General features: G+C 42.6%; 2 protein-coding genes across 4 annotated transcripts; one reads left to right on the forward strand and one right to left on the reverse strand.

Moving 5' to 3' along the window:
- The first annotated feature begins 346 nt into the window (after positions 1-346).
- ints4 (integrator complex subunit 4) lies at positions 347-14,936 on the forward strand. The gene is made up of 24 exons (XM_079165608.1): positions 347-469; positions 1,214-1,408; positions 1,622-1,739; positions 2,197-2,303; positions 2,440-2,554; positions 3,494-3,579; positions 3,742-3,792; positions 4,055-4,143; positions 4,508-4,628; positions 5,871-5,942; positions 6,065-6,239; positions 6,600-6,805; positions 6,976-7,118; positions 8,078-8,193; positions 9,236-9,369; positions 9,715-9,857; positions 10,399-10,492; positions 10,752-10,832; positions 11,491-11,621; positions 11,704-11,763; positions 12,495-12,654; positions 12,765-12,908; positions 14,010-14,130; positions 14,568-14,936. The coding sequence occupies exons 1-24, from the start codon at positions 416-418 to the stop codon at positions 14,765-14,767; spliced, it is 2,916 nt and encodes a 971-aa protein (XP_079021734.1). The 5' UTR covers positions 347-415; the 3' UTR covers positions 14,768-14,936.
- Positions 14,937-14,983: 47 nt separating this feature from the next.
- Positions 14,984-17,156, reverse strand: aamdc (adipogenesis associated, Mth938 domain containing). 3 transcript variants are annotated; one of them, XM_079165610.1, is made up of 4 exons: positions 17,130-17,156; positions 16,143-16,323; positions 15,942-16,037; positions 14,984-15,504 (listed from the first exon to the last, which is right to left on the reverse strand). In XM_079165610.1, exons 2-4 carry the CDS (start codon positions 16,272-16,274, stop codon positions 15,364-15,366), a joined length of 369 nt encoding a protein of 122 aa, XP_079021736.1. In that variant the 5' UTR covers positions 16,275-16,323; positions 17,130-17,156; the 3' UTR covers positions 14,984-15,363. The 3 variants fall into 3 exon arrangements, with proteins under 3 accessions (XP_079021736.1, XP_079021735.1, XP_079021737.1); XM_079165609.1 differs by having other exon boundaries at positions 17,039-17,138; XM_079165611.1 differs by lacking the exon at positions 17,130-17,156 and adding an exon at positions 16,955-17,074.
- Positions 17,157-22,365: the final 5,209 nt, after the last annotated feature.

A 22,365-nucleotide genomic window follows, 5' to 3' on the forward strand; every position in this document is an offset into this window, starting at 1 on the left:
TTATGTTAAATTCAAAAGATCACATTGTTTTAAAGTGTAGCAGATAATTGTAAAATTTGTCATATTTGTCCAAATTGACTGTGATCTGCCAGCAATATATAACGCTGGGTTCAGGATAGGTTTGCAGTTTTCGAAGTCTATCTTGAATATCATATCGTAATGTTGATTGAAAGGGTTATTATTGCTGTAATTGTTCCTCCTGTGCACACTGGCTTCAAGTAAATAGAGCGTTCATGGTCATGAGTCATGACATGTAGTAAAAACAAAAGTCAATTTAGCGAGTAAACAGGAACAAGAGTAATTTACAAAACGCCTTTTACCTTCCTTGCCATAGCTACGGGAAGTACAAAGGGCCAAATATATGTTGCTGGCTGAATGCTGAATAGAACACTTGGCTACTCATCTTTCCCTGAACATGGCAGCGCACCTGAAAAAACGAGTTTATGAGGAATTTTCTAAAACTGTACAGGTGAGCACATGAACCCCATTTCCTCTCTGTAAACTGTGACCCAACGTGAACGTTGAAGGTTGCGCTAGAGAGAAAACTAGCCTGTTAGCTAATGCTAAATGGCTAACTAACGTTAACCCAACCACAACAACAGCATGCCGCTCACAGCCACAACGCAACGCAGCTCATCTCTGTGATATGTATACAAAATAAATATTGTATATATGATATCATAGTATCAGTCGTTGACCGTCTAAGTTAGCGTAGGTACTAGAGGTACTATGTGACTAGGTTAGCCTGAACACCAATAAGCTAACCTCAAAACTGATAATACTCGTTAGCTTAATTTTAAGATGAAGATATCAAAGTGAGCAATAGTTAAATAAAATCCGGTTATGTGGCGTTTAACGTCATTGTTACTAGTTGGTGGTTTCTTGTGACACAGTCTGTATTGACAGACGCATTTCACGGTAAGCCTATGAAAGAGACCAGCAGGGTGTTCTGCTGACTGTCAGTGGTGGAAGAAGTAACGTTGAGTAAAAGTACGTTACTAATACCGGGCTGTGAAAGTACTTAACAACAAGTCAGAGTTCTGCATTAAAACAAAGTAAAAGTATGTAAGCAGAAAAGAAAATAGTTTGTAAAATGTTCACATGTGACAGAGTACTGCTGAATAAATAGGGCCGATCTGAACAGAGGAGGAGAGATCACACGCCACATGCTGCCTGCTCCCTGTAAAAACATAGCTGTGTGTTATGCTGACAGATTCCTCATGAAGAAGCTCCAGCCAAGAAGCTGCGTCTGTCCAAACCCAGCAAGTCTGCGGCTCTGCACATCGACCTCTGCAAGGCCACCAACCCCACCGATGCCCTGCAGTACCTGCTGCAGTTTGCACGCAAGCCTGTGGAGGTGGAGAGCGTGGAGGGTGTGCTCCGGATCCTGTTGGAGCACTACTACAAGGTAATGAACTATGTATGGGTCGTAGCCGGGAGCACGTGTGAATAATCTATTGCTTATTCAGAGCTTTATAGATATAAAGATAATCTCTGCAAGGTTGTAATAAAAGAGCTCATACATAGCCTGTGGCTTTTAGCACAATTTACAATGTCTTCATGTTCAGTCTAAGCAAAGCTGCGCAGACATAGCTCATCTGATGCTGATGTCCTCTCCCAGGAGACAGATAACTCGGTGAGGCTGAAGATCGCCTCTCTGCTGGGTCTGCTGTCCAAAACGCAGGGCTTCAGCCCCGACTGCATCGTGGACGACGCCATTAACACGCTCAACAATGAGAGTAAGACACGTTCATACATATTTACACAGATGCACACTCGATTCATAATTGGAAATTATTACAATATTTGTTAGCAGTTGGGAAAGAGATCACCTTGAAATATACTCTGATTGTTCCTACGCACTGAGTGTTTTCACAGAACAATTTGATGATTTAGGAAGAATTCATGAAATGTGTCTGGCTGAAGAGATTTGAAATGTTGTGCCTTAATGGATTTTTAGTTAAAGATGATATTAAAATATATGAAACGTATGGCCTTTAAAAGAGTGCTATGTATGAATGACCTCCCTAAAGGAGAAGTGGAAATTGCAACTAGATCTGCCGGATCAAAGCACCTATTTGCACTTTAACATGAAGTGAAATTAGATGAACATCATTTGTCCCCTCCCACAAAGACACCTATAAATAGCTAACAAAGTGTCTGTGTTTGCTCCGTTCTGTTCCTCTCTGTCTGCAGAGTCCCATCAGGTCCTCGCCCAGCTGCTGGACACTCTGCTGGTCATTGGCACACAACTACCTGAGAGTCCTGCAGTCAGACAGAGGCTCATAGAGATGGCCTGCAAGGTGACACACGCAGACATTTGGTAGACAGTAGCTCACCGTTAAGTGTTCTTTATAGATGTAACAGACTCAACAGGACTGTCTGCACAAAGCAACTAATCGCCTCTGTGTTGTTTTTTGTTCTCTTTCCTCCTCTCAGCACCTGTCTGATACGTATTTCGGGGTGAGGAACAAGTGTCTGAAGCTCCTCGGATGTCTCGGCACGGTGGACGCTCCGCTGACCAAAGACAATGAGGGAGTTGGCACATCATTAGGTTTGTGCCGTCGCTCTGTATGATGGCTGAACTGTGACGTTCCTTACTTAAAGATTCGATGGGCCTTATTCACAAACAGTGCTTAAACCGTGCGTTCCAGCCTTTTATGCACAAATCCGGGATTCATCAATACTTTTAGAACTGCCTCAGACCAGGCTGTCATAGAAAATGTGAACACACACCTTTTACAAAATTCATCTCATTATTAAAATGGCATTCATCAGAAAAAGGCTTCAATAAACAACAACATTTGACCTCTTAAGATGCGTTGGCCAAATACAGTATAATCAATAGCCTTTAAATTCACGCCATTTCATATACATATATAAAATATTCAACTTTAAAAAACAGTCCAAATTGAAATGTAGCAGTTTTGGTTTTATTTACTTGGTCTGTAATGATCGGCTACTCCAACCAATTTCTGGTGCCACGAAATTGTGCATCTGTAGCTAATGAGTCGCAATTTTCTTTTTGCCTTTTGCTTTCGGGGCCATGCTTCTCTCTCTTACATCTTCACCGCCTCCTCTATAAGATAAGCCTTTATTTAGGTGTCATGATACGCATTTCCGTATGCAGAGAAATGGAGGCGCGGCAGTGTGCTGATTGCAAATACCGAGCATTTGCCTGTCAATGATTCTGATTCACATACATACGAACGGTGGTAAGAGCAGAATTGTCCGGTGTGAACAGAATATCAGACACTAAAAACTATGAAGAGCGTGTATTCTGTTACGCCCGTTTGTTTTATTTGTTTTTCACTTTTTATGTAATTCCTTCATTGCAAGGTTGATGGGAAAATACTCAAAAGCTTTGAAATGTCTGCCATTACAGTCAGAACTCAAATGAACTCTCATTTATGGATCATGATTGTACTTTGTGTGAGTTGGTGTGTGATGTGTTGTCATGCTTCTGTTGCGTGTTTTCCTCTCGGTGCTCCAGGAGGAGTGAGGGACGTCCAGAGTATCATCAGCGACTACTTCGGAGACCAGGACCCCAGAGTTCGCACTGCAGCCCTCAAAGCCATGGTAGGGCACCGCCATCACCTGCGCTCACCAAAAAACTCCACCAGCACCAAACTTGTGTATTTAGAGACCACACACACGCCAGCAGTGAGAAAACCCAGTCTGCTGTCATACCAGTGATTATTCTCTTTACATAACAGCTCGTTCTGTGTGTTTGCTTTCCAGCTGCAGCTGCATGAGAGAGGGATGAAGATTCATGAGATCATTTATGACCAGGTAACAGCACCGTCACCCGCATCTTTACTGAAACCTACCAAAATAATGGAAATCCCGGAGTGAACAGACCTTCCTCGCGGTGGACATTTTGACTGTTGCTAAACGGATTTCTCTCTGTGGGTGAATGATAATAACGTAACAGACTGTCTGCCATGAGAAAGGTCTTTAGGGATTCGGTGTACTGTTCATGATGTAAATCATCAGCGTCCATCTCGGCGACAGTGGCTGTGCGCGTGTAACACGTGTGTATGTGTGTTTGCAGGCCTGCAGGTTGCTGACCGATGACTACGAGCAGGTCCGCTCTGCGGCGGTGCAGATAGTTTGGATGCTCAGCCAGCTGTACCCGGAAAGGTGAGAAGAGAGTGATGTTCAGAGTGACTTACTGTCAGCACAAGCTGGAGAGTTACAGTGCTAAGGGACACTCCTATCTGTCAGAATTGTCACTGGCTTTAAAAGCGGAAACCCAGAAAAGTGTTTTGAAAAAGAAAAAGAAATGTCTGCGATTCTTACATCCTGTTTCCCATGATGCTCTAGATAGTATTTATTTGTAATGTTGATTGCTGATATTTTGATCTGGTTAGCGAGTTACCGTGAATATAAAATATTTTATAGTACATATAGTGTTCCTTTTCATTTCAAAATGTCCATTGACTGAACTCATTGGTTGCACCGGTTTGTAGTAGCTTTGCCTGACTAGTTAATTCTGTCCAATCAGCATTGTTCCCATCCCGTCGTCCAACGAGGAGATCCGGCTTGTCGATGATGCGTTTGGGAAGATCAGTCACATGGTCAGCGACGGCTCCTGGATGGTCCGGGTGCAGGCCGCCAAAACACTGGTGAGTGATCTGACCATAAACTGTGTATGAAGAGGGACAACGCGTCTCCTCTTCCTCCTACTGTACAAAAATGAAGCCAGAGTAAACAGAATACGGGCTCTGACATCTTGCCTTGGTGAGGTTTTTGGAGCCAGAGTCTGCGCAGTAGTGATCGGAGGCTGGAGCCGTGATATCGCGGTCCCACACACCCGCCTAAATTGCGTGCACGGTCACAGCTTGTTAGCATGATAGCAACCTAGCTGCTGCACTTAACTGAGGTTAGCACCACGGTAGCTGTTTGGCAATCAGTTAGTAATCATGACATCTCTATAAATACATTCATAATCAAATTGATGCATGTCAAAATGCAGAAAAGAAACAAATTGACAAAAATAAAAGCAATGTTACGTTCTAACATTTCCACGTTTCTACCCATTTTAAGACAGTTTATCACTAGAGCCCCTTTAACACATGAGCCAGTGTTTGGTTTGTCCGCTCTGGGCTACTGTAGAAACGTGGCGGCCGGCTCTGTGAAAAGGACCGGCTCCCGATGTAGATATAAACGGCTCATTCTAAGCTAACGAAAACGATTATCCGCTAAAGAAAACATACTCGTTAATATTATATTTCTGCCAATAATTCCCCCTAAATAATACACACTGTAGCCTGTAACACTTCCAACCTGGCACAAGTCTGAATATATATTTTTTTATAAATTACGAATTAACCAACCTGTTGAGGCAACTCCTCTCATATCAGATCAGTTGTATGATTTTTTTTTTCTTCTCCTTGGGGCGTGGGGCAAAATAAATAAAAAAATGCTCTAGAACAGCTGTCTCCCTTCCTTTAATGTCACATCCTTGCCAACCCGATGCGTGAATACATATCCTTAACATCTTGTCCTGGACATTAATAGAAAGGCTGCAGAGTTCTTCATCTAATAAATGATCAAAGAGAGGGAGGTTTCATGTCCCTCGCCCTTACATTAATGAAGCCTTCAGCAGGAAAGTACATGTTTTAATCCACCCCTCATGCAGCATGTGAGAGAGCTGACAAAACTCTTTAAACCTTTTCTAAGACACCAGGTGCTAAATCTCACGTGAGCATGGTGGCTCTTTCCATGACAGCCCTGTCAAGTTTGAACACATAACTGACATGTAGAACTGAATGGGGGGGAAACGTCATTTTAACAGAGCCGGTAATGTTACATACTTTATTTAACAATCGTAAGTGAAACTTGTTGAATCTTTTCTCGTGCATCAGGGTTCGATGCTGCAGGTCAGTCCTCACTTCCTGGAGCAGACGTTGGATAAGAAGCTGATGTCAGATCTCAGGGTGAGTCATGGAAGCTCGTTCACAAGATGCCTTTTTATTAAAAAAAATCTATGCGCGAGACAAGAAATTATAATCATGTTAATGAGCACGCCTCCACTCACTCTCCTGTTTCTGTGTTCCAGAGGAAGCGTACGGCCCACGAACGGGCCAAAGAGCTCTTCACTTCTGGAGAGTTCTCCTCCGGCAGGAAGTGGGCCGACGACGCCCCCAAGGAGAAACTGGACAGAAACACGGTTTACCTCATCGCCTCGGGGGCCTGCGGGGCCTTCGTTCACGGCCTGGAGGACGAGATGTTTGGTACGTGAGACGCGGGTCCGTATGTCTTTGTCTAACCGGATGTAAACAGAGCGATGTTAAACCCACACAGCCTCGGGATGTTACTGATGGGGTATTTTGACATATGATGATGATGTTGTTGATTTATACAGGTGAGTAGCACAAGATGGACGTTTCTGGGACCGTATAACTTATTTCTGTTGTCAAATTGAGTGAATATTCCGTCTGAATCTGTTACATCCACTTCCAAAGGGTTTTTTAGGTTGTATTTTTTTATATCACATGATATGTTGTCATGACCTCTGCCAGCCAGGTTTTACAGTGTCTCTGACTTGAGTGCTTTTCCCACTGGTGTTCTCTCCGTCTGTAACATCACTCCAGAGGTCCGTATTGCGGCGGTGGAGGCGTTGTCCCAGCTGGCTCGCTCGTCTACAAGCTTCGCCGAAAAGTGCCTGGACTTCCTAGTCGACATGTTCAACGACGAGATCGAGGAAGTGAGGCTGCAGTCCATCCACGTGCTGAGAGAAATATCCACCCACATAACACTCCGAGAGGACCAGCTGGACACGGTGCTGGCTGTGTTGGAGGTACACACAGACACACACACACACACACACACACACACACACACACACACACTGGTCCAACAGTCAATCTCTTAACCCTGAAATATGTATTTTCTTGTGAGCCACATTATACATGAACACAAGCCTGTTTGTTCTTCGCTCACATTGATGAGGTCACTGTCGGTCTCCAGGACTCGTCTCGTGACATCAGAGAAGCCCTCCACGAGTTGATTTGCTACACCAACGTCTCCACTAAAGAGTGCATCCAGCTGGCTCTGCTGGAGCTGCTGAAGAACCTCAATAAGTATCCCACCGACCGCAACTCCGTCTGGAAGTGAGTGTGTGTGTGTGTGTGTGTGTGTGTGTGTGTGTGTGTGTGTGTGTGTGTGTGTGTGTGTTTTCTCATTGTACATTTCTAATATTGTCACCGCATGAAACAACAAAGCGACATTTGAATTAACTACATTTTATGTTGAAGTTTTCGGACATACGAAAACATTGAAGTCAACATGTTAAAAATGTTAAGAGCAAGTGATGGAGAGATTTGTCACTGTAAATAAAGAAATGTTGATTAAAAATGTTTCTTTCAGTCTAATACCATGGTGGGTATATAGCAATAAAGCATATATAACGTTATGTCATTTAAAGTAGTCCAAATATATCTAAAATCCAGTACTTCGGATAATTCTACAGGATGCTTATAAAAGTTATGCAACAAGTTTTAAAACTGATCTTTTAAGCAAAAGTTACAAATTAATGAAACTGACAATCTAGTGCATCAACATCTTTAAGTCACCTGTAGTCAGAGAGCTATTTGTTAATATTGAAGAGCGGGACCTGGTTGGTTTCGTTCACTAGCAAACGACTATGAACGACTCTTTTGCCCCGCATCCGCCGGTGGGAGTGTGCGCGCGGATCGGGGCGGAAGAGCTGGCGGATTCGCGGGCCACATAAAATGACGTGGCGGGCCGATTTGGCCCGCGGGCCTTGAGTTTGAGACCCCTGCTCTATATGAACTTCATAAGTAAACGAGACCATCAGCGAGAAGATTGGCTACTTTTTTTATAGTTATTCTTAATGCTTGTCATCGGTGCCACCGGATCAAATTCCGTGTGAAGGTTTAAGATTGTCAAGATGACGATACGGCACTATACTCATAGTGAGTGTGATGTTCAACCCTGTTAGAGCGACGAATCAATAATAGAGCCCTGAATAGGATGTTTTGTTTTTTATGGAAACTGTTCATTGGTGACCTGAAAACTGATATATATTAATTTGTTCTTGTTTCACAAGGTGTCTGAAGTTCCTGGGTTCCCGTCACCCAACACTAGTGCTGCCGCTGGTTCCCGAGCTGCTCAGCACACACCCATACTTCGACACACCAGAGCCTGACATGGACGATCCAGCCTGTATCCTTCACACACCTGAAAATCTCAAAACACACTTAGACCTCAACGCAAACCAGCCACATCAACCCCATTCTGCTGCAGCTGAACTATAGGTCTCCACATTACCAGTTTGTCCAGAAAATGTGCAGTCCTTCCTTATTCTGCATTTGTAGTTTGAACCTGTAGTTAGTAATAGGCAGCAGCTGGCAGCCATAATGAGCCTCAGCCTATAAATGCGTTAGTTCAGGCAGTACAACTAAAACTTCTATTTTTAGGCAGGTTAGTTTCTTCCTTTTTACAGGCTGGAAAACCCTCTTTAACTTTCTTTGATGAACTTGATTACTTTGCTCAAAACCATCTAAAACAGCAGCCATGTTAACTGTTAAACCTCCTCAATTGTGTTTCTAGTAAATTAAATGAGTTAAAGGTTTTGGTGCAACAGAAATAAATTATTCTAGGATTAGAATAAAAATGTAACTGACATTTAAAGAAAGTTTAAAATTGTACTTTCTTAATTATAATCTAGTTTTAAAGTTTAGTGCCGCATGATTTAATCTCGTTTAAAAATGAAATTGTTGTCATATTTAGACAAAGCTGTCGGCACGGACAAGGATCGCGTATAGAAGACGAGACAATGGAGTAGCTTCAGGTCCTAGCTGGGTTAGCTTAGCTTCCATCTCGGCTCTCCTCCCTGGGGCAGTTTGGTCCGGCAGGTTGATCGGCTGTGGACCGTGACGCTTCCTCTTCAGATGTTAATGAATGTATTCTGTCATATGCAATTATTGAAGTAAAGACAAACATGTGGCGCTACCGGCCGCAGCATGTACATGCGCCGCCGTTGCTGTAGTGCCTAATCATCGAGTGATGAAGTGTCATTGTACAGACATGTGACTTTAGTCAGTTGTGACTTTACAAAAACTGCCAGGAAATCTCAATATGCAGAAAACTAAAAAACTAAAGAAATGTAAAAGTATTATGGCCTTAAAAAAAACGTTCTTCTCATCACTCACCTCTGGACCTGTGAGCTGTGTTTTTCTTTCTTGACTCTGGTCGTTGACCTCAGACATCGCGGTGCTGGTGTTGGTGTTCAACGCTGCCAAGTCGTGTCCCACCATGCCGGCGCTGTTCTCCGACCACACCTTCAGACACTACGTCTACCTGAGGGACAGCCTGTCTCACCTCGTACCGCCACTCAGGGTGAGAAGTGAAACCCTGCAGGTCTCAGTCGTACTGCGGCCCCTGACAGGAGCCTGTTCTGGGCCGTTAACAGTTTAGTTTTTTTACACTCTCTATTCAGCTTGACCGATACAGAAGGTCCCAACGTCATGGGCAAAAAATTCTAAACCGTTCCAGCTCTATTCCCAGTAGACACCCCCACAGCGAGTAACGGGACCCATTGTCACTGACTCAAAGTTTTTATTATCAGACTAATGGTCAGACTCACACACACACACACACACACACACACACACACACACACACACACACACACACACACACACAGTGATCTCCTGTAACTGTTGTCCTGTCTTTTTCTTGTAGTTGCCGGGCCTGGTGGACTCGCGTTGTAGTTTGGGTTCAGTGGAATCAGCTCAGCTGTTCCTACAACAGAGTCTGAACAGGGTCAGCACCATCCAGAACCTGGAAGCACCCGGAGCCCAGGACCTGCTGAACTTCACGATACGGTGCATAACCACACACACACACACACACAATGTGGAAGCCCTTCTTTAATTCATTCATTCATACTCTTTTCCTCAATAGTAATCGTCACTTTTTAATTTTTTTATATAGCAGCTTTATCATTGTCAAGTTATATTTTGAGGATTGTACCTCAGAAAGTCGGTAAACACATCGTTTACTGACTTTCTCCAGTTACCGTTTTTGTAATAGTGAAATATTGGTAATGTTAATATGCTTTATAGGGCTGTACCAAAGAGTTTGAAACTTCATTCATAACATTGACATTACAATTCAATGTCATAAAATGTAACAGACATTTAAAACTTCATTCAAAACCCTCAAAAGAAGCTTCAAATATTCAATGACATCATATTTGAATTGGATATACTGTGTGCAAAAAGCTGAAGTTAAATAATCCAGCCCTCAGACAAAGCATTGTTTTATGATCTGAAAACCATGTTGATTTGGTAAAGTGGTGATTGGGTGAGTTGGTGAATATTGAAGGAAGTGTGTGAAAGTGTTTTTCTCCCGTCTGTCTGTCAGAGACCTGCGGCGGCTGGGGGAGCTGCAGACGGAGCTCGCTGGAGCCGCTGAATTCTGTGCAACATACCTGCGCTGCCAGCTGCTGCTCATGAAGGTACGTGTGTGTGTGTGTGTGTGTGTGTGTGTGTGTGTGTGTGTGTGTGTGTGTGTGTGTGTGTGTGTGTGTGTGTGTGTGTGTGTGTGTGTGTGTGTGTGTGTGTGTGTGTGTGTGTGTGTGTTTGAGAGATTTCTGTCTATTATGCTTTGACCCATATTTCTTTGAGGACCCTGTTGTTATAGAAATACATTAGCAGGAGTTCAAGGAAACAGACTGGTGGTTTCAAAGCAACCTTCGCTTTGCCTCGTTTCCTCAGGCTCTGCAGGAGAAGCTGTGGAACATGGCCGTCCCTCTCTGCCTCAAACAAAACGTCACAGCCACAGCAGCAGCTCAACAGGTCCGCACACACACACTCACACACACATGCGCGTTGGTTAGTGCGCTATCGATCTGTACGCACCCCCCCCCACGGTTTGGGACGCATGTAAACCACGGATTAATTACACAGTGTAACCATCATAGTGAGAAATAAGTTTATAAATGTATAAGTTATCAGCATATATTCAGTAATTCAGTATTGTAGTCGCTGATCCCTGATTATGTTACATCGTGAACAAAAAATCTGTGTTTAAATCAGCAAGAGGAGAGCTAGAGACGTGGGCAGCTAACGGCTAATGTACGGAGGCTTCAGGCTCTGTTCAGTACAAATGAGTACTGGCAGAAGGTAAATTAAAACCTTATCCTGATGTGTTCAAAAGTAATCTTGTAAAAGGTAGTTTCTTTAGTGAGAAACTTTAATACATCAAGTTGTATGAAGGAGACACAACAACATCAAATGGATATTAGAGAGTAATTATGACTTGTTTAACTTTCTAACACTAGGGATATATTTCTTTATCAATAAATACAATCTGACCATATTGGATCATCGATGATCGGGGACATTTCTAAAAGTTTGTGCTGATCTGTGACTCAACTTGTATGATCTGTTGCACCCCTGATGTTGGTATTACCACGCCTGTGTTAAACGTGTGTGTGTGTCGTTGTGTTTGTAGATCTTAGAAGAAACCTACAAGCTGGAGTTCCTGTACAGCGGTTTGGAGAGCAGACAGGTGGCCACCATACATCATGTTCGCCTGCAGGCCAAAGCTCTGCAGCTCGTCCTGACTGCTCGCACCAGGCAAGGGTCAGTACACACACACACACACTGACCATATGCATTTAATGTGGACCACACCTGTATGCAGATGTTTCTTTTTTCTCCTCAGGTTGGATCCACTCATCAGCAGCTGTGAGAAGTTTTTGCAGGACATTGAGTCGTTTCAGAGGTGAGAAATGATCTGATAATGTCCGTCTTTCTGTTCTCCAAACTGTCAGGATATCTGAGCTTTAATTTGTGTGTTGAAACGGATTGATGGCAACAATTAGGAGTCAAATAAAATAAGTAAAAACAAGCTCAAATTAATTAAACATGGCAATACAAGTTACAGTCAAACATGTAACCTAATTAATGGCAGTGGCAAACAGTGTTAAGCCTTAACTTAAAGGAATGGAAGAGTAATCAAGTTTTCTGAGAGTTTGTTCCAGACGTGTGATGCTTCTCAGTGTTCATTGTTGACCCTGGACACATTGTCACAGTATGGAGCTCTCTGAGTCTCTGTGAGTCTTTATACAGACACGACTACAGCAGACCGGCCGTTTAAGTGTTCCCCGGAAAAATCCCCTGAAACGTCGGCTCCCACAATTGATCTGTCTTCAATGTCCGTTGTTTTACCTGCATTCTGTGTTTGATGAATGGTGTTTCCTTCTCCTCATCATCTCTTCCAACTTCTTTCTCTGGGAATTGTTTGACATATTGATTTCAACCTGAATGGGGGCTAATGAGCCTCAGGGATGACAGTCATTCGCTGTCTTACTGAAGAGGCAGACACAAATGAAACTGGTTGAATTTGCATAGTGGACTCTGGGTAGAATGTCCCTGCTCCTTACTGTCGGTGCATATATGCTTCAATGCTCTCCTCTCACTACTTCTTCCTTCCATATCTTCTGCAACCCTCAGGCTGTTTCTGGCGGAGCTGCCCCACCTGCAGGACAGCTTTGTGGACAAGCTGTTGGAGCTGATGCCCCGGCTGTCGTCCTGTAAACCGGTGGAGATGGTGAAGATCCTCCAGACGACTCTGAGACAGAGCGGCCTGCTGCAGCTCAGGCTGCCTGAACAAGTATGATGAATCTGTCAGAGTCTGTTTTTGTGCTCACCAGCAGTGGTGTGCAGTCTGATGAACCGAGTGCTTTTCTTTGTTTTCATTAACTTTTCCCTGTCGGGCGACAGATCCATCGTGCGACAGCCACCATCATAGAGCCGACGGGGGAGTCGGACAACCCGCTGAGGTTCACCACGGGCCTGGTTGTGGCGCTGGACATCGATGCAATGCTAGAGCACGTCCAGGATCCCCAGAACACTGTGAAAGTACAGGTCAGTTTACTGCACCACTAAATGACTGGACTCAGCTTCTCACTGGACCTTTTTGGGTTTTGCTCAGCTTCAGAGTCAGCAGTACTTTGTAGACTGCAACAAGCTGTTCAATATTTTTAGCTTTAAAGAATTAGATTATTTTTTTTTTTTATTGTTATGGGTCTTTGTTGCAACAAAATAAGAACTAGCGAAGCTCGACAGGTTTAGATCAGGTAATGAAAGAAGGTTCAAAGTAATAAACGTTGTGTGGGTAGTTTTGTAAATCTGTTCATTCTAAAGTTGAGTTTTTTAAGAGCAAAGTCCCATCACTTGAAGTGAAACATACTAGTTCTGTATATAATCTAGAGACCATATTGCGATCGGGTCACACCGGCCGCGACGCCAAACATCTGCCTTCGTTTTGATCTCAATTACACACGCACATACATACACACACACACACACACACACACACACACACACACACACACAGAAATATAAACACCTCGCAAAGAACTCCAACCTACTCTGTGTACAGAAGGTGTCTCCAGAACCACATTTTGCCACGATGCGTCACACACAGACTCACGAGGTGACAACTGTTGTGGCTGCACGCTACACGTTTTATTCTGTGACATTACATGGACAAAATACAAAACATACTCCCACACAGTCTTCATTTGAAGCGTTCAAAACTGTGAGTTTGTTCCTTTTTGCTGTTTATTTTAAGTGTTTGATTCCTCAACTTCCTTCGCTTCAACATGAAGAACGTCTCAGTTAAAAGTAATAACTTTATTATAGTATTCTGATATCAGAATGTGGATGTTTACTAAAGCTGCGGCAACATTTCTTTCTTTTCTTGCACAGTAAGATTGTGACTTGTTTGTTATTCTGCTTACTGTTGCTCTGGCCCCAGAGATGATGAGTGTGTTGACTACTGGATTTAAGGATGTAAAAGATGAGTTTAGTTCAAGCTGTCTGTGGAAAACCCTGAACTGTAGCTCAGGAATGTTGACTGTGAGAATGCCCTCTACTTAGCATGCCCTCTAAAACACACTCGTTCACTCTGGATATGAAAAAACTGGCTGAATCAGCTGCTTTCTGTGCATTGTGTCCCTTCAGGTTCTGTATCCAGACGGCCAGAGTCACGTGATCCATCCCAAACCTGGAGACTTCAGGAAGCCTGGACCTGACAGACACAGACTCATCACACAGGTTTACCTCTCACACACCGCGTGGACAGGTGTGTATCATACACACACACACACACACACACACACACCCCATATTTCTGTTTCAGTGTTCAAATGTTTTTTTCCATCTACTTTTAATACGGAAAATGGATTCAAGAGTGAGACATCGATAACCTGTAATTAATACAACTCAAATTCTGCATTAAAATAAATCAATACAGCTGTCAAAAACAATCTTTCCAACCAATTGTCTCCAATCACACACCTGTTATAAGGTAACGCCAGCGATAGCAGCCAATGCTGGTTAAAATGAATCAAATCCTAATTGTTTAAAATCAGCCAGAGTCTCACACACACACACACACACACACACACACACACACACACACACACACACACACACACACACACACACACACACACACACACACACACGTTGCCCTCTTCATCAGTGAATCAACTTTGACTCTCTCTCTCTCTCTCTCAGAGCCGTCTCAGATCGAGGTGCGCCTCCTGCTGGCCTACAGCTCCTCCTCAGCCTCCCTCTCCTCCCCTTCGCCGGCCTCCAAGCTGGGATGGAGCGACAGCATCGACAGCCTCTCGCCGCAGGAGGCGGCCGTGGAGGGAACCATTCCGTTCAGCAAGCCCGTCAAAGTCTACATCATGCCCAAACCCGCCCGCCGCTAACGCAACTCTTCAACGGAGGACACACAGATGAGGCTCTCGCTCTATGGCCACACATTCAATTTTAGAATTAGGCCAAGCGTAAATGTAATTTATGGTTAAGCAGTAGGAAGCACTAGAGTGGGTTTTACTCGTGCCGAATTGTATGGGGAATATTTTTGTACTTTATGATAAAAAGTTTATGATAAAGACAAACCCATGTGATGGAGATGACTCATTTTCAAATTTTATTTTGTGTATCAAACAAGCAGAAATACACACACTGAACTACACATCCATTACCTTTAACCACCATATGACCTGACCATATGTTTGTTAGCTGACAGTTGAAAAGTGGTCGTTGTGCTTTAACATTCCACAAAATGGACCTGTAAAATCAAATGGAGTTGCATTGCATCTTCAATTTGTTACAAAAGAAGATTTATAATAATTGATTGGACATTAGGATGTTTCAATCTGACCCTAAATCAGTGGTCTGCAGTCACGCTGAGAAAAGCATGAAGCTAGCAGAGCTAGCCAGCTGTATCTAAAACCCAGACTGTGGGACATGGTGCACTGCAGGCTGTCCTCTGTCCCGTGTAAGGCTAAAGGTGACGTCATCAACAGGTGGAGTGGAAGACCCCCCCCACCTTGGCGCCCTGGCCAGCCAGTTTGTTGTATTCGGCAACGGCCTTCTCCGTCTGCAGGACCCTGACGTCGACGCCCTTCTGCGTCACGAAGTCCAGCGTGGAGGAGGGAACCTGAGAGAGGAGACGACCGCACATACAAAAACAAATTAAAGAAATGTCCACCTTCACCAGTTTTAACATTAAAGTGAGAGCACATTAATGCATCATTAATTCAAAACTAATGTAATCTAAATGATTCCAAAATGAGACATCCTGCATTAAGAGTACTTTTTGTTTCGGTACTTTTAAGTAGTTTGTGTTCTGTGCTTTTACCGAGGTAAAGATTTGAATCCATCACTTGTAACTGAGTAATTCTACTCCGCAGTAATGTTACTTTTACTTAAGCACTAGATGTGAGAATGTGCTTCACTACTGCTGTGCCCTGAACGCTGAAGTTACTGCTGCTCACACTACTCCTTCTGCCTGGACTACGTATAGCATCATAAAGGGATGATAGGTATTCCTTTGTACCCCTGGATAAATGGACCTTTTCTGTAGGTCTGTTTTACCTGCAGAGCTTCACTCATTCCTCTGCCGATGACCAACAAGTCTATCCCCTTCTTCAGCACCTCCTCCAGGTCGGCGGGTTGGACTCCCGGGGAATGCTGGGTATGTGGAAAAGGCAAGATAGTATGTGTGTGTGAGCACTGTCGTCGACATGCAGTCCTGCGTGTCTATTTTGTGTGTATCATGGTTCCAGTTCCACTCACCTCGGTCCCCGTCTCCCTCCAGTCCCAGGCCCGGCTGCCTCCGGGCCAGACCTTACAGTCCTTGTAGCTGGAGGAGCATCCCTTCACCTTCATGTGGCCCCAGGACAGAGAGGCGATCTCTGGAGAGGACATGTCATGTGATGACTGTAAGATGAGAGCGACACGGTGGAAGACGAGGACTCTGTAGAGTATGTACAAGTGATTAAATACGGTTCCAACAGAGCTTTGAAAACACCAATAAAAGCTCCTGGTGCCATACATCTTACTGGTTCATTTCATATTTTGCTAGTTAGTGGCTGCATTTATACATCTAAAATAGTGGTGTACTGTAAGCTACATAAAATGGGAAAACTCGAGGACAAGTACCTAGAATTTGTACTAAATTTGCCTACAGTACATGAGTAAATGTACTTACATTCCACCACTGATAAAACTATAACGTTATTTTAATTATCCCTTAAAGTTCTTGTGCATGTGATTGTTTGGCCACTACATTTTACCGGAGATGCTGGTGTCATTTAATGTTTGTGTCATTCCCGGTTACTCTGATAGATGAATAACTCGTACATGACGAATTGTTATCTGGACAACACCAGCTCGGGCCATAATTACACCACGCGCCAATTAATCAAAATGTATTAATGCTACTTAATATGTTGTGCTTAATATTTCGGCTACAGACACAGAGGTGTATAATTTACAGTGAAGTCAGCTGAGGTGAACATTAGTCGGCTGCAAAGACAGAATAAATGATCCACTGCCAGTTCTGCCGCTAGTGATAGGAGCTATTTTTGTACTGGGTATACACTTACTGGCTCACTACACACCAAACCAGAAACTGCGAAAAAACGTACGTTTGTTGTATTAATAAACCGAAGCAGGTTAAAAACAATTACATTTGCAGCCGCAATAATGCTGTCGTTGGAGGTTCCTGACGCTGTTAGAGGGAAGTCATGGAGCTACTTTCTATGCTGTGCTGCTGCTTACCTCGTCGATGTCAGCAGACTGGACACGCCCCCTCCGAAAATGATTCTACCTCCTACAATTAAAGGGATAACAAAGAAAACTACATTCAATTCATTTCAGATACAATCACTGACTTAACCCAGCTTTCAGCTGTGATATGATTCAAATACATTACAGATTGATTGTGTATGTGTGACTAGATACTTGTTAGTTAACAGCTCTTTTGTCTTATCACACACATAAGAAACAGTAATTGGCAGCAAGCTTCTTTGGATTTAGAAATATGTGGCAACGAAGCTGAGAAGCAAATGTATTGTAACTGGCTGAACACTTAAAATAAGCTCTTCGTGATATGTTTCGCATTTCTATTTTAATCTTTAAATGTTTTGTTATTTCTGACATCAGAAATAACAAAACATTGAGTTCTAGTCAAATCTTACAGCACAAGAGTGGTGGCAAAAAATAGCGAAACAATGAACTGCAATTACATGTATCACAATAAAGAATCATGTTCTATCAAATTGAAATCAGCTGAAAACAGCGTTGTCCTAATGAGTAAACTGTTGCGTCATACAATCCCGTGCTGAAGTACCTGGCTGACCCACTAGGGGCGCTGGCAGAGAGGAGCTCATTTGCATAAAGAGACGGCTGACCATGGCGCTGACCGTCAACGCGACGATTACCGAGGTCTCAGAGATAGGTTGTAGCCGTGTAAATATGTTTTTGACATGAGAACGACCTTCGGTAAGTCAATTTACAAATTCATATCTCTTTTATCATGACAGACGCGTCTCGCGCCAACAGTGTACATCGAGTTTTTTTTTTTGGTAATGGCGTCGCCACAGTAATTTTAGCTTCACCTTCAGGCGTGTCTTTAGCTACGTTTTCACCGAACAGGTATGGTCAGGATGAAAGCTTGTGCAAATTAGGAACTAATATTGGTTAGTTTTATCGACAGGACGAATTCAAAACGTGTTACCACGTGTTCAAATGCGTTTCGGCTCTATTGCCTTTCAATTCCAGTTAAAGTGGTAAAGCTAGCTACGTGAAGCCGCTCCCCGCTAGCTAACACGTGTTAGCTAGTGGGGGTTTATAATAATATATATATTCTGAGTTTAGAGGTTCGCATTTAGGGACATGTTAACCATAGATGTAGAAAGAGAACGTGAACTGTGTAACCACTTTTAAATGCAGACTTTACTTATGTCAACTTGAATAAAATAGTTTTTTTTTTGCTAATAGGGCTTCTGTTATGTTAATTGTCCAGCAGACGATGCAACAGTGAAGTACAAGTACCTGAAGGTTGTATAGGCGTCAGTACTTGAAAAGAAGTCTTTGGCTGAATTTACATCGACTGGAAATGTTTTTTTTCACTGTATGGGATGAATTTACATAGTGCCCAACGGGGGAATTACAATATCCGGTTCCGTCACGAAATGCCATGGATAGATATTTTAGTTTGCGAAAGAGACGTCTGTATCTCGGCAGCTATTTTAGTTTTTAGGTCAATCAACTTAATATTACAAACGCATGACTAGCCATTATTTTAATCAATAGCTTCTAAAAGATGTAGAAATGCGCTAATAACCAAATCCAGATGTGAAGGGGATGAATGGCTTTTAAAGCAAATACTTTCACGAGCAGAGAACTTGTTAATACTCTATAGATATTGTGTGTTCTAGACTGTTTACAATTTTACATATTTCTCGTTTTAAGAGAAGGAAGCTGCGAAGTGGAGACCTGTTAAATGCACGTCACTGTAACATGAATCAAACCAGTAACTGTTGACGCTCCTGGATCAGCTTAATATAAAACACATGTGAACCGCTCTTTACTTATTGTTGGTCACCCCGTCTATCTTTTTTTTTTAATTTTACAAATTCCTAGTCTCGCAGAGCAGAAGGCTGCACGGAGGCGACATTAAACGCGCGTCACTGTAAACCAGTAACTGTTACGTGAGATAAGAGATGTGCTGCCTTCACTGTCTCCACAAGGCAGAACAACGTAGTTTTCTTTTCTTGGTAAATAGTCAAACTGGCCTTGTTTTGACTAAGCTGTTTAGTTTCATTACACTGGAGTTTAGAAAAGAACTGTCTGGTTATTAGTGTCGTCTTGCTGTCTGCTGACATATCAAACGAAAGGCAAGGAATTTTGTGCATTTTATGTTTTTGTTATTATCTAGTGTCTTCGTAATGTAAGTGCTACAGTGAAGCGCACACATAAATATGTTTAAACTAGTGTTGTTCACACTCCAGACCAATAGATGTCAGTATGTCAGTAGCACACCAGCAGTAAACAAAGAAACAGGAAGTGGTTGGAATGTGAGGGAACCTACAGTCAATGGAGAAAACATTTGTGTGATTTTATTCTTTATTGTGAATTTCAAATGTGGATCAAACTACTCTTGATTGCAGTTTGATTTAGCTTCGTCTCATCTAAACTTTCTGTTGAGCTGTTTCTGATTTGTTGGAGATAAATAGACACAGTTGGTGATTTTAGGTTGGCTTTTGATGTGAAAATACAGCTTTGCATGATGGGAAACGTGACTATTATGTTTCAAGTAAAATGTAAATGTTCTTCATCAACCCTATTGCACATGACTACTCTATATTAAATTCCTGTAGGTTCTTAGACCTCTTACAGTATCTGTTTTTTGGTAATATCTATGTTGTCAGCACCAGCAGTCAGCATGGTATGTCTGTGAAAGACTCCCCTGCCTCGGATCTGTACAACTCATACTTACCTGGCAGGGGAGATACCATGATCAAGAAGGTGGTTCACCCAGGGCGAGGCTTAGCCATTGCACATTCGGCTGAGCTGACCTCTGCGAATTTCTCAAATGTAGAAATCTCGACTGCATAATTTGTGATAGTGGGGGACTGCGTTCGCGCTCTCCCCTGATACCGTGTGAAACAATAATCAAATAACCTGGATCAGGGAGATAGATGGTAGAGGAGGATTAAATGAATTCAATATGTAATTCCAAATTCATTCAAGAGGGTTGATGATGACTAATGTCTTGCTGCTAAGCAAAATAAATTCCTGTGATGTTATTAATATATCCTCATATGATGCTGTAACATATGAAGTCACGTGGTTCTGTTGTTAATAAGACGGACAGTCAGCATGTGGAGAAGAGAATACTGTTATTGTGTAGTTCATAGTTAACATGATAAACTCTGTTGTGGCTCACATGGTCAGTTTAGGGTTGAATCCTGCAGTCAGCTCTGTTCTCCACTAGAGACTACCGGAGCTCTTTAGTTCTTGTTGTGTAGTTCATCACCGGACTGTAAAAAACACATTCTTCTTCATGAAACATTCGCTACACTTTACGACATTGGTTCAATGTCTCTTTTTGTGCTGCAACTGTGTTTGTAAGGTGGCTGTAAATGAGATCATAATTTAAGATGATTTGTAATGTCGCTGGACCAGAGCGTGTCACGTGACCACGACGAGTCCCACGCACCGCTTTATCAATAACTCGTTTCTTAAAAGTGTCTTTCTTTTTGTGCCTTTTACATTATTTGTTCACCGGTAAAACGTTCAGTGAACATGTTTACAGTGTCACGTAAACACATCCTCCAGGAACGGTGCACCCCTTGAGTATTTTTAATAAAATTCTCATGTGAGCTTCCATCTTGTTAATTGGTGGTAAACTAATAGTTAAACCTTCATTGTACACAGCAGTGAGGAGGTTTAAAACCTCTTCATTATAGAACTGATAAAACTCAGTGGGCAGACGGTCAGGACATTTACTGACGTTAAGTTGTTGGATGGCCTCATCACTTCCTCTCTTCTTATCTCTCCACTAAGATGAGTGAAGTTTAAGTCGCTATATGAAGGCATTGTTTCCAACAGAATATTGACCCAGCCTACATCTGTATTCTTTTATATGCATTGATGCACAGAATTCTGATTACTTCTCTTTTTTCCTTTTCACAGCAGAAAGTATCACCTTGTTTTTTTTTTAATACATTTATCTTGAATTAGTTTTTGACTTGATTTTAGAGCATGAATTAGATTCCCTCTGCTATCTAAGTCTGACTGTTTATAAACATTATATAAAAACTTGTGTATTTGTTTCTTAATACTTGTCATAGTTTCCTCATCTACTGTAGTTTTTTTTGTTTCTTCTGTTTCAGACTAATGTATTGCTTCATTAATTCATCATATGTATTTTTTGCTTTATTTAATTCTCTGCACTTGAATTTGAAGAAATCTTTCACTCTATATTTTAATATTTCCCATAATTTAATATTAAATTTGGTTAGAACTTTTTTTAGACATCGAGTATTTAGCTTCCAGAAACCTCTGCTAGCTGAGGTTTCAGAAGACACGGTTGTTTTTACTAAGAGGTGATCTGAGAAGTCATTTAATATGGTTCTATAGTTTATTGCTTTGAAGTGTGACGATACATGCATTCTGTCTATATACGGGTTTTGGTTTTTGAGTCAAACCTAGTGAATTCATATCCTGAACGGTTTACAGATCTACATACATCTATTCATTTTATAACCTCTTTTAAATATTCACATTTTTGGGGGGATTTGTCGGGAGAAGTATAAACATTAATTCTGTGTTTTTCTCCTCTCTTCTTGGGGTCCACACATAAAGTGCAACACAAACATGTAACATACATGAACACAACCAACATATGACTTGCCAAAAACCTAGATTATTCTTTTTTTACTCTTGTAAATCAGATGTGCCACAACAGAGAGTGGGAGCAGACATTTTAACCTTGAGCAGGAGTCTTAACTAACCACCCTCTGATTGTGCAGGACCCAGTGAGTCCAGTGTCTCATTTGGTGCAATGTGAACCATTCTGCTCTTCCAAACAGACTCTGGACCTGTCCTGGATGGTGGCTCACGAGATCTTCCCAGTCAAGTCCGTAATGCACTCCTGGAGCATAATCTGCGCACTCAACTGACTCCGGCCAGGTTGTGGTGCGTCTGAGTCGGTGAGGCATCTCTGGGAGTGCAGCGCCGCCGTAGACCAGTGGGCAACGGCCGGCTCCTTACTATTCCCGTACTTGCCGGCAGGGGAGGTCCTCACAGCGCACAGCTGGTGCTGTATGGAGTGAGTAAAAACCAAACAGTGGCTCGCCATAGCTGCCATCAAAGACGCCATATGGACCTCCACAAACTTGCTGGCAAGGAAGCCCATGCTGAGTCGGCTTGTCCTCTTTCAGCCTAACCTCCACCAGAGCAGAACTTTTCCAACTTCTGAAAAACAAGAAGATGGTTTGGTCTGCAG

The sequence above is a fragment of the Pholis gunnellus genome (genome assembly GCF_910591455.1).
Source record: "Pholis gunnellus genome assembly, chromosome: 9".
Classification (NCBI taxonomy): domain Eukaryota; kingdom Metazoa; phylum Chordata; class Actinopteri; order Perciformes; family Pholidae; genus Pholis; species Pholis gunnellus.

What these genes read in the sequence shown, in the direction of transcription:
- ints4 (XM_079165608.1), top strand. Translation starts at nt 416, where the DNA reads ATGGCAGCGCACCTGAAAAAACGAGTTTATGAGGAATTTTCTAAAACT. An exon ending in AATTTTCTAAAACTGTACAG is followed by an intron (nt 470 to 1,213) that starts GTGAGCACATGA and finishes TTATGCTGACAG; the next exon opens with ATTCCTCATGAAGAAGCTCC. An exon ending in AGCCAGCTGTACCCGGAAAG is followed by an intron (nt 4,144 to 4,507) that starts GTGAGAAGAGAG and finishes CTGTCCAATCAG; the next exon opens with CATTGTTCCCATCCCGTCGT.
- aamdc (XM_079165610.1), bottom strand. Translation starts at nt 16,274, where the DNA reads ATGTCCTCTCCAGAGATCGCCTCTCTGTCCTGGGGCCACATGAAGGTG. An exon ending in GGAGGGAGACGGGGACCGAG is followed by an intron (nt 16,038 to 16,142) that starts GTGAGTGGAACT and finishes CCACATACCCAG; the next exon opens with CATTCCCCGGGAGTCCAACC. An exon ending in GAATGAGTGAAGCTCTGCAG is followed by an intron (nt 15,505 to 15,941) that starts GTAAAACAGACC and finishes CTCCTCTCTCAG; the next exon opens with GTTCCCTCCTCCACGCTGGA.